Genomic DNA, 23,680 nt, shown 5'->3' on the forward strand with positions numbered 1-23,680 from the left:
ACCGAGGCCCTGGGAGCCACATGGATCAAGCACAATTGTGTAAAGCCATTTTTCAGAGCATTGTCTTCCACTCTTTGGGCTGGCTCTCGACCGGTAGCTGTTTTACACTGTTGTACGCTCCACTGGCTGCAGTAGGGTTACAGCCCAGTACGGACTATGGGTCTCTTTGCCACAGGTTTCTCCAGTACAGCCTGGCTCAACTGAGTAAATGAGGGTTGGAGCTTTCAGCATGATAGTCCACATCTTTCTGTGGGTGAGCTTACGGAACCACTGATCGCATCAGATGGGGAAAGGAACCAGAGAGGCAAAGTTGTTATTTCAACTAATGGCGATTTATTGGAAATCCCGTGTTAAACAAGAATGGTTTGACAGACACTGGGAATGATACAAAGGGAATGATAACAGTAAAACATATTCTGATGAAAAGAACCGACAGCAAACCCACCAGGGTGTCCCAAATGTCAGTGCCCAGTGACGCACCAGGTGAACTCAGCACTTTGGATTGCAGTGATGGCTGGAGCTGCAAGGCACTTACAGTGAAGGTTGCCGACCATTTCCATTAAAAATCCCCTTTCCACTGGTTTTATTTTGGGGTGAAGCTTTTCAGGTTGGAAAGTCAAAGCTTGCCATAGTCCTTAGTGAGGAGGAGCGCCTTTCAGTTTTCCAGCAAAAAATCAACTTCAATTCAGCTGAGCTATGAGGCTGTAATGATTCTTTGCACCTGCTCTGTGAGTCTCTGTGTTTCACAGCAAAGCAGAGCTGGTCTGCACATGCATGTGGAATTCCAAGTCCTACAAAAAACACTGTGAGCCAGGTTTCATTTAATGTGCAAGTGTGAATTTAATGAAATGGCACTCTGCCTTAACCAATAGGATATTTTGAGATGAATTCCAATCTTGGCTTGCTTTCTGAGTTTTTGTGTTGGTCTAGCCCAGGGGTCGGCAACCTCTGGCACGCAGCTCGCCAGGGTAAGCACCCTGGCGGGCCGGGCCAGTTTGTTTACCTGCTGCGGACCGAGGGATGTGCTGGCCACGGGTTCCCGCCATCCCCATTGGCCTGGGACGGTGAACCACAGCCAGTGGGAGCTGCGATCGGCCGAACCTGCCAGCACGGCAGGTAAACAAACTGGCCCGGCCCACCAGGGTGCTTACCCTGGCGAGCCGCGTGCCAGAGGTTGCCGACCCCTGGGCTAGCCAAACCATCTAGATAAAAGAACTTTAAGGTTACAAAGTGGAACACTCAAAAGTTTAGAAATGCCAATCTTAAGGTTGCCCAAGTAACCTTAATTCTGACCCATGTATGCATGTGCGTTATAGTACTACAGTGCAGTCTTTAATTACATGATCACACGCTATTGTTGCCCCCAAGAGTCCTATCTCATTCAGTGCACAGGATGGATGGGGCTCTGGGAATGAGGCAAGGGTCTCATGGATCCCTGACTTGTTCTAATCCAAATTTGTTACGGCAGGACAAATCTGAAGTAAATCCATTAAAGTCAATGAGCTTCAAATCTGCACCAGGCTCGCTGAGAGCATAATCTACTTCAGGCGTGCAGGCAGGACAGTGAGCTGTGACGAGGCTGGGCTGCACTCATTTAATAGACTAAAAATCATCGGTTGCGGAATGACAGAGTGAAAAATAGTGCCTGGAACTTGTACAGCGAAAAGCGTTGATTTCAGTTTGGTTTGGCCACAAGTGTTCTGTGTGCACCTCTGCTCTACTGAGTTATTTAAAAATAAATGTAGCAACTTCCTGCTCACACTGTGCAATGTCCAACCTGCACACTGAAGCAGTGTCTCAGGACAGCACTTTAAGCATGTGCAATAGGACTTATGCATGTCCTTAAGTGCCGCCCTCACTAGGGATGCTTTCCTGAATCGGGGCGTGAATGAACCTGTGATTCCGCAGAAACAGCAGCATGTTGTTGTACAGGTAAAGATTGCCTGATCCCCCACTTTCTTCCCTGCATGTCATCATTGACACCTGGGCTAAATGGCTGTAAAACACTCCCACGGGGCGAGTGGACAGTTCTGATCTGGCAATGTTTCACTCCCCTTTGTATTTATTTTGCACATGTCTAAGTGGTTAGACAAGGTGGAGGGCAGTGTATTAGACTGTATATGCACAAGAGGACCGAGTTAAGGGTGCACGTGCAAACTTATTGTAGCTATTTCCTGATTTGTAAAGGATTCACTTTGCAATCTTAACATCATTTCACCAAGTTTCTGTTTGATAATCCAGTGTCTCATGCCAGGTCTGTGTGATGGTGAGGGTGTGTTCCAGCTGGGGCTGAGGTCGAGGTAAGATCGGCCAGAGTTAAACGGAATGGAGCCAGAGGACACTGCATCACCAAGGTTGTTCTCCTGCTGCCCATGCAGGGATGTCCCGGTTCAATGCCAGCAGCAGTGACCTTCTAAGGAAACTTGGTGCCTGCAATGCAGCTGTTGACTCTGATGCCAGTCTCAGTCCTAGCCTGCTCTCCTGCCCATCTGGAGTCCAGTGCACTGCCCAGACATACACCATATTTATGACACTTATGATCCGCTGTTTTTGTAAGGGGAACGAGCATGACATTCTCTCATCAGCCTGCAGATCTCCATTGTCAGGCCATCAACGAATGCACAATCCTCCGCTGGCAGGGAGGGCTGGGCAAAGTGCACATGTGCTATCTTGTCACTCGCAGTTGCCCCTGTATGAAGGAAACAAGGAGGATTGAATTTAGAGCATTAAATCCTGGGAACGTGCAGGAGAATACAAACTCCCACCCAGGATCAAAGTTCTCCTGTTCTAAAAAGAAGTGCTTTCCCTCAGCCGGGCAGTCTATGGTGGGACAAGAGCTCACCTCTGTGCCAGTCTTCTTTGCCGGCTGAATTCTCTGTTGTTGGATGAGCAGCTGCAGTTCACACCTTTCCTGGATCAAAGAGCATGACTCCTCCACAAAACCCAGGGCACCGCTGAAAATCCTCGTTATCTGAGTGAGCCCAGGATGGCTCTGGCTGGGCTGTGTGGGGAACAAGGAACCAATTTTTTTGACAAGTTCCCCGTGTAGCTGGGCAACTGGCTTCCCAGGGAATCAGGGAGCCCGAGCCACGTGCCCAGGGAGCCTGGGGCCTTGGCTCATGGCAGCCCGCCAGAAGGACCCAGGATCCTGGGAGCTCTGGTGGCACCAGCAGCCGGCCAGGTGGGCTCCTGAGGAGATGGGAGGGCAATCTGTCAAAAACATTCTACTGGAACATTTCTGATCAGCTCTAATACAAGAGATTGTGATTTACATTATTCCGTGTGACATATTTTCCACTTTCAAAGAACCCACCTTTGTGGGCTGCACCACAGGAAATGAAAAGATTTCTTTCTGAGTAGGAGAACAACGCTTCTTTGAATTTTTCCTTACAAACTGCAGGATACTCATGCCCTTTACAGGCCGCTCTAGCTTAGCCAACTCTTCTCCACACAAATGTGGTTCATGCAAACTATGGTGTTTAAATGGAACTTGTAAAGATAACTCATTACCTGCTTTGTGCCAGACTAGTCTGATGCCTTTCTTTGATAACTGAGTTTTTAGACAAGGGAAATGCGGTAAATCTAATATACCTGGACTTCAGTAAAGCGCTGACATAGCACCATGTGAGAAACTATTAGTTAAATTGGAGAAGATGGTGATTAGTACAGAATTGTGAGGTGACTAAGGAGCTGGCTAAAGGGGAAATGACAACAGGTTGTGCTGAAAAGTGAACTATCAGACTGGAGGGAGGTTACGAAAGCTTATGCCCAAATAAATCTGTTAGTCTTTAAGGTGCCACCGGACTCCTCATTGTTTTTAAGAAACAGCTGGACAATCAGTGGCATTTGAGGGTGCAATATTTACAGCTGAAATCACCTTGGTTATCGAACAGCACAAAGATACCTCCTTTGACCAGTGCACCAGGGGCTAAAGCCAAGAGTGAAGCATTCTTTGACACTCCATGTTCTGGGTATGTAGCAAAGGGGTGGCTGCTACCTATAAAGATGTGCTGGGGAGTTACTGACTGCTGAGGGCTAGGAACGCAGGACACGATTCTAGATACTAACATGTCTGAGTGTATTTTGTCAGGAGTCCTGGCTGATCAGTCCCCAAGGGGGGAATCCCTACTTTCTGTAGACTGTACAGAATTGTCCCTATCTCAGGCCCCTATCCTGGAAAGTTTGGGCCACATGAGATTTTTTTCCAAGGTACCACAGAACAGTGGGAGGATCACACAAGTGTTAACAAAGCAGGGCTGATAGAGTCACCAGCTCTCACAATTTCTTCGAGTGACAGGATTTCAGCCAGCCTGGAGCCAGTCGGCAATGCTGCAAGAAGCTCCACCTCCTTACGAATATCAGCCCTGCCTGAGAGAAACCCTCCTCTGACTGGCTGCCTTCCCCACTGCCCCACCTTATGGGCAGGAGCAGCCAATCAGGGCTGATACAGGAAGCAGCCAAGGATATTTCACCACCGCACCTTTCAGGAGCTGAGAGGAGGGTTGCAGCTCAGGTGGTGGCTTGAGTCCAAGCCTGCCCGGCTCTGAGCTCAGGTGGTTAGCCCATGCTGCAGTGTTCAGCCTGCTATTTTTAGCGTGCTGCCTTGAGCAGAGCTAGCTCGAGTCTGTCTACGGGGGCTTGGAGGCACGCTCCCAGCTGCAGGGTAGACACACCCAGTCAGTCCTGTCTCCATGGGCAAGGCCAGCACAGTGCAGAATGGAACCTGACTGAAGCCACGTCAAAGACCACTTTAGTTGTATTTCATAACAGTGCAGTACTCACCAGTATAGGCGGGGAGTTCCTTTGCTGCAGGGAGTGGGAGCAGCTAGAAGAGTCATGGGCAGTGTGGGGAGGTCTCTATGAGCTCTTGCAACATCACCTCCGCCCTGAGCCAGAACAGAGCCAGACAGGGTCAGGATCTACGGCCTGAACCATCCTGAAGGAAGTCTTTAATACTCAGCATCAATTGTAATGCAAAAAGACTCACCAGTGGAATGCTCCTCGATGTGCAGGAACCCGTGGTACTCTGCCTTCCCAGATCAGTATATCCCTTGATGCCCAGAGACCAGGGATAGAGGGAGGATGGGAGCTGCACCCTCGCTGCTCTGGAAGCCACTACCACTGCTTGGCCCAAGCAGCCATTAGGGTTCTCTGCAGTCAGCTTCTCACTGGTCAGGGCAGGGGTGGGGGAGGTGAGAGAGCTGGGCTGCTGCTCTGCCACCAGCTATACTGGAGCGATTGCGCCCAGTAACTAACTCAATCTGGCTTTGCAAATGCTAATCTAGACACTCACAAGTGCGTGGTCCAGGATTTAAACCCAGACTTTGCTCTGGTTTAGTCTAGATTAGCATTTGCAAAGGTGTTAACTGCCAATCACTTTGAGTTCCAGCAGGCCCAAACTTCAGTTTAGACACAGCCTAGGTGGGGAGGAGCCCCCTTTGCAGCCCACTTGCCGTCCATCGCTGTGGAGTCAGACCAGGCTGTTGGGTGAGGCTGGGCTCTGTCTCTAAGACACGATCAGTGGTGCTTCATCAACACTTCTTACTGTATATACTACTGCTATTGAATGCAGCTCCGCAGGAGACCCCAGAACTGCAGGGGGGGGATCTGGCTGGGGACAGGCAGCTAGAGGACACTGAAATTGTGTCCGCACCACATTAGTTCCCTGTTTCCTGGCTTTCAAGTACTTGAATTTTCACTACAATGTTCTGATCATGTTTTAAATTAAATGGTGTGGCTGAGATTCTGTGCTGCCACTGGCAGAGACCCAGCATGCCTGGCCCAGGCCAAAGGTAGGGTGGCCTCCCGATTCTGATCTGTTCTCATAGACTCATAGACATTAAGGTCAGAAGGGACCATTATGATCATCTGGTCTGACCCCCTGCATGCTGCAGGCCGCAAGACCCTTCCCTGGACTCTGTTCTGGGAGCACTCCCCATCCCACCCTCGGTGTAACTCAGGCAACCCGGGGGGCTTCTTTAAGTTATGGCAGCCTTCCAGGAATACCTCAGCAGGGTATAGCAATGGGCAATATGGCTCCACCCTGACTCCACCTCAGCTGTTGGAGGGGTGCCAGTGTAGGGCTATCTAAGGCAGAGCAATGCAGTGCCTGCACTGGGGGGTGGGAGAAGGAGATACTCCATGGAGCCCTTGCGAGCTGTGTATGCTTCCTACACCCTGCCGGAGTGGCATATCCCAGATGGTCTGTTCACAACCTTAACTGTCCAATTCCACAGGGAAGGGTAGTGGGATGCCAGAGAACTGAGCGATGTGAGGAGCTCCTAAACTCTGCAGCTATGAAAACATACTACTTCAGTTAAAAACCCATCTTGGCAAAGAGGACACGAGCTTGCAGAATCTCTGTTCTCATTTTCACCATCTGGAAGAAGGGGCTGAATGATACTTGCTTGATTTTGAGTTGGTTGGTTTTTTTGCAGGGTGCGGGTGATTAGTGAACCAATGATTCAATTTGTGTTGGATGTTCATGTTGAGTCGATAGGAACCTTCTAGGTAAAAGCGTTACCTCTTTGGCTCAAACAGCAGAAGTCTATGCAGTGGTGCTAGGAGTCCTGGCTTTACACACTGCTCTGACGAACAAGAACAGAGAAATGAGCTTGGAGTCACAAGCACCAACTTTTGTTGGCGCTGGTGGATGCCTGTGCCCCCCCCGCCCCCACTCCACCCCAGCCCCAAAGTCCCCACGCCAACTCCGCCCCTCCCTGCCCCTATTGGACCCCTCCCCAAATCCCCGCCCCGGCCCCATCTCCTCCCCCAAGTGCGCCGCGTTCCTCCTCCTCCCCCCTCCCTCCCAGGCTTGCCGCGCGAAACAGCTGTTTCGTGGCGCAAGCACTGGGGAGGGGGGAGAAGCAGGTCCCGGCGGCATGCTCAGGGGAGGAGGCAGAGGCGGAGGTGAGTAGAGGCGGGGGGCGGGGCGCTGCCCGTGGGTGCTCAGCGCCCATCAATTTTTCCCCGTGGGTGCTCCAGCCCTGGAGCACCCACGGAGTCGGCGCCTATGCTTGGAGTATATTGTCTTGAGAAGCAGTAAGAGAAAGGATTGGATCCAAAAGACACATGATACATTACCTTCAGGAATTTAACTCCTAAAACCACCGACAGCGTGAGCTAGTTGGTTTGTGATGTGCTTATATGTCTGAAAAACTCGGTCACTGCAGTGACAGAGACATTGGACAGATTAATCTGCAGGACAGTTCATCTTTTGGACCTGCTAGCCTTGGGTGTGTGTAAATGTCACACTCATTGGGCTTGTTCCCGGGCCTGTGGTCAAAAGCAAGGCAAGGCAATCCAGGGCTTACTGTCACGCTACTGGTAAGTACAGCATTCACTAAGGAGTCAGAGTATCAGAGGGGTAGCCGTGTTAGTCTGGATCTGTAAAAAGCAACAGAGAGTCCTGTGGCACCTTTAAGACTAACAGATGTTTTGACATCTGTTAGTCTTAAAGGTGCCACAGGACTCTGTTGCTTTTTAAAGAGTGAGAGTAAATCTTATCTTGCCCAATCACATTCTTGATGGTTGGCCAGTGCCAAACAGAGGAATGGGAGTCATGTCTAATCCAAAATCCTCTTACACCCAAATCTTCAACACCAAGCTACATACTGCCTGATCAACTACGAAGCAAACACTCTGGTCATACCAGGAAGAATTCTAGCACGTCCAGACCCTGTCAGCTGGCTACACCCTTCAATCAGACTATGCCGATGTCCGCACAATCAAACGCTGCTGTTGGTCTGCAAATTCTTTATAAAATATTACAAATTGTTTGAATTTCCCCACAGAAGTGAGATAAAGCTTCGCCAATGTTATCTCTGGGGGCACATGCAGCGGTGTTACTTCATTTAGAGCTCTGTAAAATCTTTTTAGGTGAGTTGTGTCACTTCTGCGTATTGGAACATGAATTACATTCATAACGTCATGTCTTAAAGTTAACAATCAGCCCACTGAACAAACCCCAGCTGAGACTTGTATTTATTGAAATGAGTTTCCTCCCGCAGTACTTTCAGGCCCCTGCCCCTTGATGCTGAAGTTGCTTTTCTCTCTAATTTCCAATCCATTCACGATGAGCTGCAGCTCACTGCTCCCCCCCCCCCAGCAGTCTCATGCAGCGCTGCAGCTGTCACACTCTGACATTTCTCTAGCTTCCAGCACAGTGACTCACTGACCTCAGGCCCTAGCTAGCCTGACCACTAACTGATGTTAATTACAGCATCACAGATGAAACACATGACCATAAGATATCACACTGAGGGGGCCCTGGTGCCTAAAGATAGCAGCTCCTCATAGGTTTTGTATATGGCATGTCTGATACAATATACACGCTCAGCTACAATGGGCCAGTCAAGCTGTGCTCAGTGCAGGACTCGGAGTGGGGTAAAGACAAAAGCAGCTTTATGCCGTCTTGGTACATGACCAATTCCAGGGCTTCCAGAGGGCAGATTCTGACCCCGGCACAAATTATGGCAGTAAGGGCTGCTCATATATATGTCCTGCTCTGTAATGGCCCCAAAGGGGCTCTTACCCTGATGGCGATTGCTGGTGCATGCCTGCTCGTGAGTTCCCAGTGTGACACTGTGGCCGAAAGGGCTAATGTGAACCGTGGATGTGTAAACCGGGGACTCTCAAGAAGGAAAAAGGAGATTATTTTACCTTTGTATTTAGCACTGGAGCGACTGCTGCTGGAATACTGTGTTCAGTTCTGGTGTCCCTAATTCAAGAAGAATGTTGAAAAACTAGAGCGGGTTCACAGAAGACCCACAAGAATGATTAAAGGATTGGAAACCATGCCTCACAGCAATAGGCAAGGAGCTCAGTCTATTTAGCTTACCAAACAGAGGTCCAGGGGTGACTTGATTACAGTCCAAGTGCCTACGTAGGGAACTGAAATTTGATAGAAGGTTCTTCAATCTAGCACATAAAGTTATAACAGTGGCTGGAAGCTGAAGCCAGACAAACCCAGACAAGAAATCAAGGCTCAAATGTTTAACAGCGAGAGTAATTAAGCATTGGAACAACTTACTATGGGCTGTGGTGGATTCTCTGTCACTAGACATGTTTAAATTAATATTGGATGTTTGATTCAAGGAATTAATTTTAGAAAATCTAAATTCCTGGAATCAAACAGGAATTAATTCAGGGAACTTCTCTGGCCTGTGTTATACAGATCAGACGAGATGACCACAGTGGTCCTTTCTGTCCTTAAAAATCTGTGAATCTGTGCCCCCTACGGTATGGGGCCAGGAAGGAGTGGCGCAGAGCTGAGCTAGCTGAATCCTCAGCAGTCCTTTTAGGGCAGCTTTCTGCACCCTGCGAGCCATGACTAGCGCTCAAGACGGGCCTGTATTGGCTACATTTGGTTAGATCTTTGGCTCCCACATTTAATAAGAGGAGCAGCTGTATAAACTAAGATAAATGTGTATTTTTTTTGCACATGTTTTACAGCTGCCACTGGGCTCAGTGGTGCTCTGGTGTAACTCCACTGTAGTCAAGACAAGAGTGCTTGTTTCCATGAGAACTGGATTTAGTCCACAAAGGGTGAAAACTCAGCTTGGTAACACTGTGTTTTGGAATCAACATGTCTGATTTATGTAGTCACTCTGGATATCACTTTTACGCCAAAATGCCTTGAGTCTTTCCTGTGCCACATTCCTAGAACTGTTTGTGCTACAGTTTGTTAACATCTTCCTGGTTCCGAAGTGCTCAGAAGTGAAAACAATATTTCCAGCTGCAGACATCAGAGCCATATAGAGAAGTGCTATTAAAACCCTGCTACTCTAGGTGACTCTCCTGCAGCACAAAATTACATCAGATTTGTTTGCAGCAACTTCGTGTTGCAAGCTCATACTTACTTACCCACTCTCACTGCTGGGTTCTAAGAATCATGGGTTCCCAAATTGCTTCCTCTCAATCAATAGCTATGTTTAATTTTGGCTTTGTTGGTATATGTGACATTGCACTCTATTTGACAGAACAAGGAGCAATGGTCTCAAGTTGCAGTGGGGGAGGTCCAGGTTGGATATTAGGAAACACTATTTCACTAGGAGGGTGGTGAAGCACTGGAATGCGTTACCTAGGGAGGTGGTGGAGTCTCCTTCCTTGGAGGTTTTTAAGGCCCGGCTTGACAAAGCCCTGGCTGGGATGATTTAGATGGGGATTGGTCCTGCTTTGAGCAGGAGGTGGGACTAGATGACCTCCTGAGGTCCCTTCCAACCTTGATATTCTATGATTTTATGATTCTATGATTTTATGAAAATATGCTAATGTAACTGGAATATGCTTCATGCAAAAGGTCTCTTGTAAGGTATCACTACAAAGCTTATAATCTACTGAGTGTGATCATCCTATTTGTATAAATGTACCACTCTTGTATTTGAAACTAGAAATATGAAATAGAACTCTGAGGGCCTATTGTAATTATGCAAAGTGTGGGCCATTAATGGTGGTTTGGAATCTTGATGACTCCCATTAACCAGGACAATTGACTGCAGATGGCTCTGTTTTACCTGTAAGTCTTCCTGTATACCTGTGTGCTGGCAAGTGGGTAATGAACTCTTACAGTGACATGTGATCATGTCACCTGAACTGAAATCCATCTTTAACCAGGTGCGTTTCCATTGAGAAGGGGGGAGTAGGAACCCAGAGGGACAAAGGATTCTCGCCTTATGCAAAAGATATATAAAGGGGTGGAACAGAACAAAGAGGGAGAGCCATCATGAGGAATCCCCTAGCTACCACTTGAGCTGGAACAAGGGCTGTACCAGGGGAAAGAATTGTGCCCAGACTAGGAAGGCGTCCAGTATGTGAAAGAAACTTATTAAAACATCTTCCAGGGTGAGATATTATCTGTACTCAATTTTATTACTGTATTAGGCTTAGATTTGCATGTTTTATTTTATTTTACTTAGTAATTCACTTTGTTCTGTCTGTTACTACTTGGAACCACTTAAATCCTACTTTCTGTATCTAATAAAATCACTTTTTACTTATTAATTCACCCAGAGTATGTATTAATACCTGGGGGTGGGGCAAACAGCTGTGCATACCTCTCTATCAATGTTATAGAGGGCGAACAATTCATGAGTTTACCCTGTATAAGCTTTATAGGGCAAAATGCATTTATTTGGGTTTAGACCCCATTGGGTGTTGGGCATCTGAGTGTTAAAGACAAGAACACTTCTTTTAGCTGCTTTCAGTTAAGTCTGCAGCTTTGGGGCAAGTAATTCAGACCCTGGGTCTGTGTTGGAGCAGACGGGCGTGTCTGGCTCAGCAAGACAGGGTGCTGGGGTCCTGAGCTTGGCAAGGAAAGCAGGGGCAGAAGTAGTCTTGGCACATCAGTTGGCAGCTTCCAATGGGGTTTCTGTGATCCAACCCATCACAGTATACATCGTACTTTTGAGTCCAACTCTTCTTTTCTCTATTATCCCTACTGATCTGTGCTAGCAGTGGTTGTGGTGAAGGTGTTCATAAACAAAATGAAGACAATTATTACCTCTCCCACACAGCCCTCCTTCTGCATGTACTTCCGGATAATAGACCAGATCTGGCACTTGCTCAGCAGTCTTCCACCAGTGGCCACTTCAAAGCTCTCATAAGAGCCGTACTTCTCCAGGACGGCATGAATGATCCCAGTTGCCTGCCACACACACACATAAAAGAGAGTCAGTCTTTCCCCAAGCTACCTCCTACAGTTTCAAGTGCAGCCTCCATAGCTCTACACAGATTTCCTTGGGCTACGCCCCGTTAAAGGAATACCTGATAAAAGAATCAAACAGTTGACTGCTTTTGATACACAAAGACATTGTATATATTTTTGTATGTTATCTGATAAAGGAATAACAGATTTTTCAACAATTTTTGGGGTTTTTGGTCAGAAAATGCCGATTCTTTTGGAAGGTTTCTCAGGTCCAGGATGGAATTTCTGGTCAAAACCAGAGAGAAAGCAAGCTTCTAGACTAGCCAATAGCCCCCTGAGGTTAGGGCACTCACCTGGGACGAGGGAGACCCAGGTTCAAGTCTTATTCAGAGCAAGGACTTGAACCTGGGTCTCCCACATCCCCGGTGAGTGCCTAATACCAGTGGACTAGTGACTATAACGGGTCTCCCGCTCCCTCCCTACATCTTTTCATGAACAATTTCCAAATGGCTCAGGTTCATCCTGCATTTGAAAGAAAACAAATTCAATCGCAAATGGAATTTTGTTGCAGCCAATAGACAAAAATCATCACGATGGGCGGTACCTGCCATCCCCCTCACTCTAGAGCAGGGGTAGGCAACCTATGGCACAGGTGCCGAAGGCGGCACACGAGCTGATTTTCAGCGGCACTCACACTGCCTGGTTCCTGGCCACCGGTCCAGGGGGCCGTACATTTTAATTTAATTTGAAATGAAGCTTCCTAAACATTTAAAAAACCTTATTTACTTTACATACAACAATCGTTTAGTTCTATATTCTAGACTTATCGAAAGAGACCTTCTAAAAACGTTAACATGTATTACTGGCACGCGAAACCTTAAATCAGAGTGAATAAATGAAGACTCGGCACAGCACTTCTGAAAGGTTGCCGACCCCTGCTCTAGAGCATGACCAACTGTTTAGTGTCCTTCTGACATGCTAGTCCCGAGCCTTGGCCAAAAACTCTTAACTTTACTGGTGCTTGGAAATAACGTCTTCACAGCTTAATAGCACAAGCATCGTTTTTTTAGCTCCCTTGAAATGCTTACCAGGAGGTTAGTTAGGAAATGCTTACCAGGAGGTTAGCTAGGAAATGCTTACCAGGAGGTTGCCTTCCTGCTAGTTTCCTAACAGCCCTGCTCCACTATTAAATTAAGTCCACTCAAGCATACAGTGAACAATCCAATCACTCAATATAGTCCTACAGTAACTATCCCACTAACCAGCTCATCTGTGACAGGTTTCAGAGTGGTAGCGGTGTTAGAACTGACCCCCCACTTGGTAAGGCAACTCCCATCTTTTCTTGTATTGTGTATATACACCGCTACCTCAATAGAACACCACCCGATATAACACGAATTTGGATATAACGCGGTAAAGCAGTGCTCTGGGGGGGCGGGGCTGCGCACTCCGGTGGATCAAAGCAAGTTCAATATAATGCGGTACGATTTTTTGGCTCCCGAGGACAGCGTTATATTGAGGTAGAAGTGTATTTCTGCCTACTGTATTTTCCACTCCACTGCAATCAGGAGAGTGTAGGGGGGACAGATAGCTCAGTGGTTTGAGCATTGGCCTACTAAACCCAGGGTTGTGAGTTCAGTCCTTGAGGGGGCCACTTAGGGAACTGGGGTAAAAATCTGTCTGGGGATTAGACCTGCTTTGAGCAGGGGGTTGGACTAGATGACCTCCTGAGGTCCCTTCTAACCCTGATATTCTATGATTCTCCCTGCATCTGATGAAGTGGGTTTTACCCACGAAAGCCTATGCCCAAATAAATCTGTTAGTCTCTAAGGTGCCACAAGTACTCCTGTTCTTTCAGCTCATTTGTAGTATTGAGAAGTTATTACAGATCAGCCCCATGCCCTTCACGCTTAGCTCTCCCACTTGTAGATCTCAAAGCAGTTGACGAACAGACACAAATAGCCCCACTTTATAGACAGCATATCCAACCACCCACATGTGAAGTGCTTTTGCTCAAGCAATGTCATCTGGTGGATCAGCTATGGGTCTATTAATGCAGTGATCTTGGTTCTGTTCTCAGATCTGCCATAAACTTTGTGTGACCTTGTGCAAACCACAGGCCACAAGGCTGCTGACATTCAGAGTCTAACTCGGTCTCAAGGATACATCTGCACTGCAAAATAAACCCCATGGCAACAAGTCTCAGAGCCTGAGCAGCAGACTTGGCCTTGTGTGGCTCACACTCTGAGGCTAAAAATAGATGTTTATTCATTCCCGCTCAAGTGGGAACCTGGGCTCTGAGACCCTCTCCCCTTCCCGGGTTTCAGAGCCTGGTCTCTAGCCCAAGCGGGACCATCTACACTGCTAAAAGAGCCTTGTAGCACCAGCCCTGCAAGCCCATATCAGTGTAGATGTACCCAAGGTGTCTACCAGGGACCTGATTTCTGGAAGTGCCAAGTACCCACAACTCCAGCTGAAGTCAATGAGAACTACGATTGTTCAGTAACTCTGAAAAAATCAGGCCCAAGCTGTTACAATTGGCTACGTAAATAGTGAAGGACCCCCAATTAGTGGCCACTTTTGAAAGTGTTGGTCTTAACCTTTTTGTGCCTCAGTTACTACTTCATCTGAAAAGCGTAAGCAGCATATTTTGCCAACCTCCACGGAAGAGGTTTGAACGGCAGAGAATGATTAAGGCCAGCCAGTGGAACCCTAAACTATATAGGAAGGACAGGTCAGGTCAGAGGTGGGGAGTAGCACCTAGCAGATTTAATAGAAATGAAAAAGAAATGTTTTGAACTGACAGGACCTACCAACCCCAAGTCCTAACAATTCACATACACTAGTGGCCTCCTGATGAGGAAAAGGGAGAGCATACTGTTGTAGGAGACCAGAGAGGCAACCATCTCCAACAATGCAGCGATAACGGGTGACTTCAGGTCTGCATATGTGTCACATCTGTCACACTGGAACAAGAATTAAAGAAGCAACTGATCAACATTACAAATGATTGCTTCTTGGAACAGTTAGTTTTACACCAAAAGAGGAGAGGCTATTCTTCCATTAGGCCTAAGCAACACACAGGACCGCAGATTACTTGAAGTGGCAATTATATTTAACTATTAGTAAAATCAACATCCTCAGGGAAGGGATCGTAAAACTTTAGGAAGATGGAATGTATGATCCTATTGACTAGCTGTGGTTCTTTTTTAAGCCAAAATGAAGGAATTAAAAAACCACGGTTTGAGCATGTAAACAAATTCTACAACCATATCCACAAGAGGCATGTGGATCTCTCACTGAAAAGGAGGCAAGAGAAGAATAAACAACATGCTTAATTGGTAAGGATGGAGAGGTTATCTGAGCCAAACAGGTTACCTTCTAAAGGTGGATATCCAGCCCAAGTGAAGCAATGGAAAAAGAGAACGTAAACTATAACAGCTAAAATGGAAAGTCAGAGGAATAATAGGGAATTTGAAGAGCAAACACCCAGAGACATAAGAACAAGAAATTCTTGAAGTGTATTAGAAGTCTTGTTGACCACCAGAAGTAAAGAAAGCAATTAAGGGGTTAGGAATATTGCAGACAAGCTAAAGGATTTATTTTGCATCAGTCTTCACCACAGATGACGTTAAGAACATAAGAACGGCAATACTGGGTCAGACCAAAGGTCCATCTAGCCCAGTATCCTGTCTTCCGACAGTGGCTGATGCTGGGTGCCCCAGAGGGAATGAACAGAGCAGGTAATCATCAAGTGATCCTTTCCCTGTCGCTCATTCCCAGCCTCTAGCAAACAGAGGCTAGGGACACCATCCCTGCCCATCCTGGCTAATAGCCATTGATGGACCTATCCTCCATGAATTTATCTAGTTCTTTTTTGAACCCTGTTATAGTCTTCGCCTTCACAACTTCCTCTGGCAAAGAGTTCCACAGGTTGACTGTGCATTGTGTGAAGAAATACTTCCTTTTGTTTATTTTAAACCTGCTGGCTATTAATTTCACTTGGTGACCCCTAGTTCTTGTGTTATGAGAAGGAGTAAATAACACTTCCTTATTTACTTTCTCTACACCAGTCACGATTTTATAGACCTCAATCATATCCCCCCTTAGTCATCTCTTTTCCAAGCTGAAAAGTCCCAATCTTATTAATTTCTCCTCATATGGAAGCCGTTCTATACCCCTAATAATTTTTGTTGCCCTTTTCTGAACCTTTTCCAATTCCAATATATCTTTTTTGAGATGGGGCAACCACATCTGCACACCGTATTCAAGATGTGGGCATACCATGGATTTATACAGAGGCAATATGATAATTTCTGTCTTATTATCTATCCCTTTCTTAACGATGCCCAACATTCTGTTTGCTTTTTTGACTGCTGCTGCACATTGAGTGGATGTTTTCAGAGAACTATCCACAATTCAAAACCTCTTTCTTGAGTGGTAACAGCTAATTCAGACCCCATTATTTTATATGTATAGTTGGGATTATGTTTTCCAATGTGCATTACTTTGCATTTATCAACATTGAATTTCATCTGCCATTTTGTTGCCCAGTCACCTAATTTTGAGAGATCCTTTCGTACTTCTTTGCAGTCTGCCTGGGATTTAATTATCTTGAGTAGTTTTGTATGTTGGGGAGTTACCTATTCTTTTCAAGTAATAAATATTAAGTTATCAAAAGAGGAGGTTCTGAAACAAAAATTACAGAGCAGCGAGTCACCAGGACCAGAATGTATTAATCCAGGAAAGTGGAATTATCTTCTGAGGTACTACCAAAAATATGCAATATCCTAAAAACCAGCAGTTTATACCGGAAGACTGCAGGGAAACAAACATTATACCTATCTTGAAAAATAGTACTGGAGGAGATCCTATGAATTATAGGCTTGGGAGCCTTAATTCAGTGCAAGGAAACTGGTTAAAACTACACTTAAAGAGAATTATAAAACCACATAAATAACACATGGTAGAGATGGCACAGCTTCAGCTGCAAATGACAGTCTGTGTCTGAACTATTTTTACTTTTGTTGTGTGGATAAAGAACCAGTTTACAAGATATAAAAAAAAATCACAAAGAAGCAAATTACATAGTCACGAGGTGAGAGGCAACTACTCATGCTTAAGAACTTGGCTGAGTCACAAAGATTCTCAGGAGTAGGAACAGATGGTCAATTTTCAATATTGAAAGTGATCACTAGGATATCTCAAGGTTCTGTACTAGAACAGCTGTTTAATATTTATTATCTGGAATAATGGGAGAGAAATGAGGTGGCTAAAGTTTCAGATAACAAAGGTATATAGGTCAGTCAAGACTAGAAAATTCGGATTGAATTGAACACTTAAAATTCAGTCTTACAATGCAAAGTTATGCGCATTGGATGGAATAATCTGAATTATTCATACACTTTACTGGGTTGTAAGTTAACGGTAATCATCCAGGAAAGAGACGTGTGTGTCACTGCAAACAGCTCAATGTGTAGCATCAGTCAAAAGAAGCAAACAAAACATTTAGATGCAGGAAGAATGAGAGAAAATAAAACTGAAGATCTCACAATGCCATGTCATAAATCAACACTTCCTCCCTTGGGATACTGGTCTCCCTGTCACAAAGCTATAACAGAAATAGGAGTGGTGGAAATGACGAGAGGCTGAAAAGTTGTCTGTATAAGGAAGATAGAAAAGACTGGGGCTTATTAGTTTAGACTATATCTACACTACACACCTTTCAGCGACACAGCTGTGCCGCTACAACCGTGCCACTAAAAGGTGCGCAGTGCAGCCGCTCTTTGTTGGCAGGAGAGAGCTCTCCCACCAACAAAATTAATCCACCCCCAGTGAGAGGCGGTAGCTTTGTCGATGGGAGAGCTCGCCCGCCAACAAACCGCTGTCCACACTGGCACTTTTCGTCAGTAAAACTACTGTCATTTGGGGAGAATTTCTGTCGTTTTTTTCACGTCCCTGAATGGCAAAAGTTTTACAAACGAAAGTGCAGTGTAGACAAAGCCTGAGGAAAGTTGTCTGTATAAGGAAGATAGGAAAGATTGGGACTTATTAGTTTCAATAAAAGAGGAACAAGAGATATAGGAGAGATATAACAAAATGAGTAGGACACAGATGGTCTCAGCAGTTCCTATTCACCCTCTCACATAATAACAAAGGGATATTCAAGGACATTTAAAGGTTATGTCTACACTACAGACCTTACAATGGCACACCTGTACCGCTGCAGCTGCACCACTGTAAGGTCTCCTGTGTAGCCGCCCTGTGCCGATGGGAGAGAGCTCTCCCGTCGGCATAATTAAACGATCCCCAAAGAGCGGCGGTAGCTATGTCGGCGGGAGAGCATCTCCCACTGACAAAGCACTGTCCACACCGGCGCTTCTGTCAGTGAAGCTTATGTTGGTCAGGGGTGGGTTTTTTTTCACTCCCCTGAACAAGAAAAGTTTTACTGACAAAAGTGCTAGAGTAGACTTATCCAAAGGCAACATATTAAATCAAAAATGACTTTTTAAAAACCCAACACCTAGCCAATCTGTGGCACTTACTGCCACAAAAATACGATTGAGGAGAAGAGTCAGTATAAGATTCAAAGAGGATGAGATATGTATAACAAGAACATCCACAGACAGACAGATTTAATAATATTTAGGGATCAAACCCACCCTGCTTCAGCCTATAGATCATCCACTAACTGCTCTGAGTTGGGAAGAAACATCTCTTATGTGCAGATTACATAATTGTTTGTTGTTATAGAGTTTCTTCCACCTTCTTCCTCTGAAGTACCTGGAACTGGCCATTGTTTGAGACAGGATGCCAGACTAGATGGTCTGGTCCAGTATTGCAGTTCATAAGACGGAAGAATAGATCTCAGGACCTCCTGGATCCCAGACCAGTGCATGGCCTCCTGGACTAGGAGATAGTGTGGGGAAGAACTCAGAAGCCACTCTTGCCCTCCTTTCACTAGAACCTAGATGGTCCTGAACCTTTTGGAAATTAGTCGTTCCAGGTTCTGGGTGATTCCAGGGACTATAGTTTGAAATTACATGTGCGCAATGCAACCACCTATCTTCTGCTCTGAAAGAGGTATTAATTGTATTTCAGATACAAAGTATGCATTTTCAAATCCTCATAACTTGGTCAATTTGCAACCAGTTCTCACAGGAACACTTAACCTCTCTTTTAGGGAGGGCTATTTGCATATCAATTATCAGCCCTTGATCCCCAGCATCTCAGCACTAAGGCACACAGAAAGTTAAGAGTGCGTACGTGTACACAGCACATTTTTACCTCAGTCTCCTCTCATTCAAATGATTGAATGTTATTTGCTCAAACTTATATACTCAATCACCATGCGTGGTAGAGACCAAGCCTAGAAAATTTCAGCCCATAAAGTGAAAGTTTCAGAAAGTTACAAGCAATCAAAACAGGAGGCTAGGATGGAAACTGTTATACAACCTTAACTACAGCAGGTCACAACCATCAGCTGCTAGAATACTTACTGAGAAAAAATAGCAGAGTTAAGGTTGCTGCCACCCAGTGGAGCCTTTTGCTCTTAATATCTTTCCCCAAGAGACGCACTGTTAAGGTGCTGCTTCACACACAAGACAACCACATCTCCCTCCAGCTCCTAGATGCACCATCTTTTGGGAGCCGAGCATATTTACTTAAACTACACAGAAATCATTGTAAGAAATCCCCTAATGCATGGTTAGTCTTTAACAGCGACTGTGCCACTGGAAACAGTAGGAGAGGTAACTTGTTGTGTGCAGTGTGATCTGTCAGCCAGCAGCAATCGCTCCCCATATCAAGTAAGGAGTTCTTATTTATTATTTGTATTGCAGTAGCAGATACACAAACAAGGGAACCCAGGCAGACACATCATATCTTGCCATAGCACTCTTACTGAAGGCATACCAGAATGGACAGAAATCATCTTGACCACTCACCACACAAAAGACCAGCTTCCTCCAAGACACAAATGACTTCCTCCACAACTCCACAACATTAACAGCCTCCCTCAGAACACCATCCTCACCACCATGGATGCCACTTCCCTAAACACCAACATCCCTCAAAATGACAGCATCGCTGTCTGCCTCAAATATTTACAAGACAATGGACATCCCTCAGATAGCACCCCAGATACATGGCCGAACTCATCCATTTCAGCCTAACCCATAACAATTTTACATTCAACAAACACTTTGTCCAAACCAGGGGAACAGCCATGGGTACTACACTAGGATGGCTCCCCAATATATCAACCTCTTCTTGAAGAAGAATTTCTGGACAAATGCACCATGAAACCAATGATATACCTGAGACACATTGATGATATTTTCATCCTCTGGACAGATGGCTTAAACTCGCTCATGGATTTCCATCACAATTCCAACAATCACCACCAGTCAATTAAACTCTAGAACACTCCCACACCAGCATCAACTTCCTGGACACCCCCACCAGCTTCAACAATGGAACCCTACAGACAATTATATACAAGAAACCCACAGATCACCACACTTACCTTCATAGATCCCCAAATACACCAAGAAAACTTATCTATAGCCAGTTGCTAAGATACCACAGAATGTGCTCCAAGGAGAAAGTCTGGGATATATACCTTAACACACTTAAAAACACCTTCATCAAACAAGGATGCTCCACCAGAGAAGTAGATTGCATCATGGAACGGGCCACCCAAACACCCTGAGAGAACCTGCTTCTGTACAGAAATAAAAACCCCTCCAACCACACACCCCTAGTTGTCACCTACCACCCCACACTGGAACCTATACAGGATATTGTCAAACAACAACAACCAATACTTGATGGTCACCCCATCCTGAAAGGAAGAATCCTGAATTCACACTTCCGGCCTTCAAACAACCCCAACCCTCCAAGCTCATCATCAGAAGCAAGCTCCCCACAGACCAGAACACACCAATTCAAAGCAGCACTGGACGCTTCCAGAACAACAGCTGCAGACATATCTCCACTGCTTCAATGATCAATGCTCTCACAACACTGCTACAATGATCAACACTCTCACAACACACCTTTCAAGATCCGTGGGCCCTGCACATGCCTATCACAACATGTGGGGTACCCCATCCAGTGCACTCAATGCCCCACAAACAACTGTGTGTGTGAAACCAGACACTCACTGTACTCTCCATGAACTCACACAGGAAACTGATCAAAGACAAAACACCTGTCACCTGTGGGTGAACACCTTTCACAAAGCAATCACTCTATGTCTGACCTATGAGCACTCATCCTCAAAGGAAACCTGCAAATCGCTTTCAAATGATGAGCCTAGGAGCTTAAATTCATAACTCTGCTAGACCAGGGTGAGCAAACTTTTTGGCCTGAGGGCTACAGCGGGGTTCCGAAACTGTATGGAGGGACGGGTAGGGAAGGCTGTGGCTCCCCAAACAGCCTGCCCCGCCCCCTATCCGCCCCCTATCCGCCCCCTCTCACTTCTCACCCCCTGACTGCCCCCCTCAGAACTCCCAACTAATCCCAGGACCCCCCGCCCCTAACCACCCCCCGGGACCCCACCCCCATCCAACCCCCCCGCTCCCTGTCCCCTGACTGCTCCCTGGGATCTTCTGCCCCTTATCCAGCCCCCCTGCTCCCCGCCCCCTTACCATGCCGCTCAGAGCACCAGGACGGGCAGCCGCACTGCCCGGCTGGAGCAAGCCAGCCGCCGCGCAGTCTAGAGCACTGGGGCAGGCCGGCAGCTCTCGCAGCCATGCTGCCCGGCAGGAGCTCGCAGCCCCACCGCCCAGAGCACTGGCAGCACCATGAGCTGAGGCTGTGGGAGAGGGGGGACAGCAGAGGAGGGGCTGGGGGCTAGCCTCCCCAGCCGGGAGCTCAAGGGCCAGGCAGGACGGGCCTGCGGGCCCTAGTTTGCCCACCTTTGTGCTAGACACTATCATGGACTGAACAAAGACACTGGATATATGGCTTATCACAACGATTTGTAACGGACTAACCCCCTCTTTTTGTCCTACTACCTTGAATGGTCCCTTAGAATATGTGCTAACTACTTATGCCAAACCATCTATTCCATTTTACAGTTATCTGGGACACCGGGAGTACCTTTCAAAGACCTGGAGGAGAGCTCTTTGTAAGCTTCAAAGCTTCTTCTCTCACCAACAGTTGTTGAGCCAATAAAAGATAACTCCAATTTTCCAGCCTAATCCGACTGCATGTAGATTTTAGAGAAGATTCAAAATTCTGCTTTAAACAAGAAACACGTTGCAGTCTTAACTATGGAGGGATTAGCAGTTGCTCCATAAAACAGAAGCTCAAAGTCAGAGTTAATGTTGTTCTAGCCGCTTTAATTCTGAATTTGAGGTTTTGGGCTCATACAGTTTCACACCAACGTATCCTTTCTTTTTTCCATTTTATTTATTCTAACATACTAACTTTTCACAGTCTATAATGTGGGGTAATGACCACTATGCATCAGTGTACAAGAGCACTCTGTGACAAGATAAAGCCCAACAAGCTTGGAGACGGAACAGAAATATCTGAAATATAAAAACAAGGGCATCAGTTATTCCATTCAACAAGGTGGGTTTCTTAGGCTATGTCTACACTACGCAGCTTTTAGCAACACAGCTGTGCTGCTAAAAGGCGCGCAGTGCACCTGCTGTTTGTCGAGAGGACAAAAAACTTCCACTCCCAACAAGCGGCACATTAGCTCTCCTGCCGACAAAATGCTGTTCACACCGCTTGTCGTCGACAAAACTTTTGTCCTTCGGGGGTGTGTAGTTTTTTTAACACCTCTCACAAAAGTTTTGTCTTTCACTTGCCAATGTAGACAAAGCCTTAGTATGAGTCCTTCAAATGAAGACATGTTCCAGAAAACCAGTCAAACGATTATTTAACTGTTGCAGTATGTGATAGACTCCTTGACACCAGGGAATTGCTCTGACAGAAGAATATCCCCTCCCCCACCAATGCTGGAGGAGCATTATTCCCTGGTTCCAGCCCTGGCTGTACTTAGGGGGAAGCTATCTCCCAGGTGTCAAACCAGCCCACCTCCTTGCTAGATGGGGGAGAGGGTTATCCCCTGGGTGTTGGCCCCTTGCTGTGTGGCGGCTTTAGTCTCAGGGCAAGAAGACAGTCTGGCGTTTTGCTGTAAGGGGTGGGTGGGTTTGTGTGTCCGTCCCTTAGGGTAAAGAGCCAACCTGCCTGTGGGAGGGGGGCTCGAGGGACTGGTTTTTTACCTGTGTAATGAACTGGTCTGATGCATCTCTGTATTTCTCCAACACAGCCGTGGGGACAGGCTCCTCATACTCGAACTGTGGGTTGTAAGTATAACGAGACTGGAAGAACTTCTCTCTCTCCTCGTCAACATTCAAGGGCCTAAGGGCCACCAGCAGGCAAGGACTCCTCCTGCTGACGTTGATCTCCTCAGCCTTTGGCCTGGCAATATGAGGCAGGGAAGCTGCACTGCGGATCTGTGCACGTGCCCGGCCACTACTATTCACAGTGCAGGTACTCTCGCTACGGCGCATCCAGCTGCAGGGGCTCGGGAAAGCAGGGCAGATTTCCGACAGCCGCCTGACCTCGGGCCTTGCTTCTGAGACCTTGGAGCACTTGAGCTTGGTAGGCGTTTTGAGCCTTTGGCCCAGGTGGGCAGGGTCTGAATCTGGAGATGGTGAAGGGGAGAGGTAGGAATAGAGTCGCAGCCCATTATGTTCAGAGAACTTTTTCCCGCCCCTCTCGCGCTGGGGGCTGGCGCTCAGGACATTGCGATGCCGCTCATATGACTGTGTCCCCGAGTCCAGCACCATCTTCCTTGACCAAAATCCTTGTCGAGATTACATCAAACCGGGCGCTCTCCTCTCATCTCAGCCTTGTACCTAGAGACACACACAAAGAGATGCAGGAACTGCACAAACAACCTCAAAAGAGAAGTCTCCTAGACACCAGGATGCTGTAACTGTGATGACACCGCAGTTATGAGGAACAAAATACCTCTCTTCTTTGAGTATCGGGGGGTAGCCGTGTTAGTCT

The 23,680-nt window shown here is 46.6% G+C and overlaps 1 protein-coding gene across 1 annotated transcript in view; it reads right to left on the reverse strand.

The window, feature by feature from the left end:
- Positions 1–23,680, reverse strand: part of MATCAP1 (microtubule associated tyrosine carboxypeptidase 1) — a 48,343-nt gene that overhangs the window by 19,647 nt on the left and 5,016 nt on the right. Inside the window, exons 2-3 of the mRNA XM_005310096.3 lie at positions 22,888–23,526; positions 11,501–11,644 (exon numbers count right to left, since the gene is read on the reverse strand). Of these exons, the coding sequence (XP_005310153.2) occupies positions 11,501–11,644; positions 22,888–23,457 (714 nt within the window). The 5' untranslated portion in view covers positions 23,458–23,526. The remainder of the gene's footprint in view (positions 1–11,500; positions 11,645–22,887; positions 23,527–23,680) is intronic.

This window comes from Chrysemys picta, chromosome 14 (assembly GCF_011386835.1).
Source record: "Chrysemys picta bellii isolate R12L10 chromosome 14, ASM1138683v2, whole genome shotgun sequence".
In the NCBI taxonomy this organism is placed as follows: domain Eukaryota; kingdom Metazoa; phylum Chordata; order Testudines; family Emydidae; genus Chrysemys; species Chrysemys picta.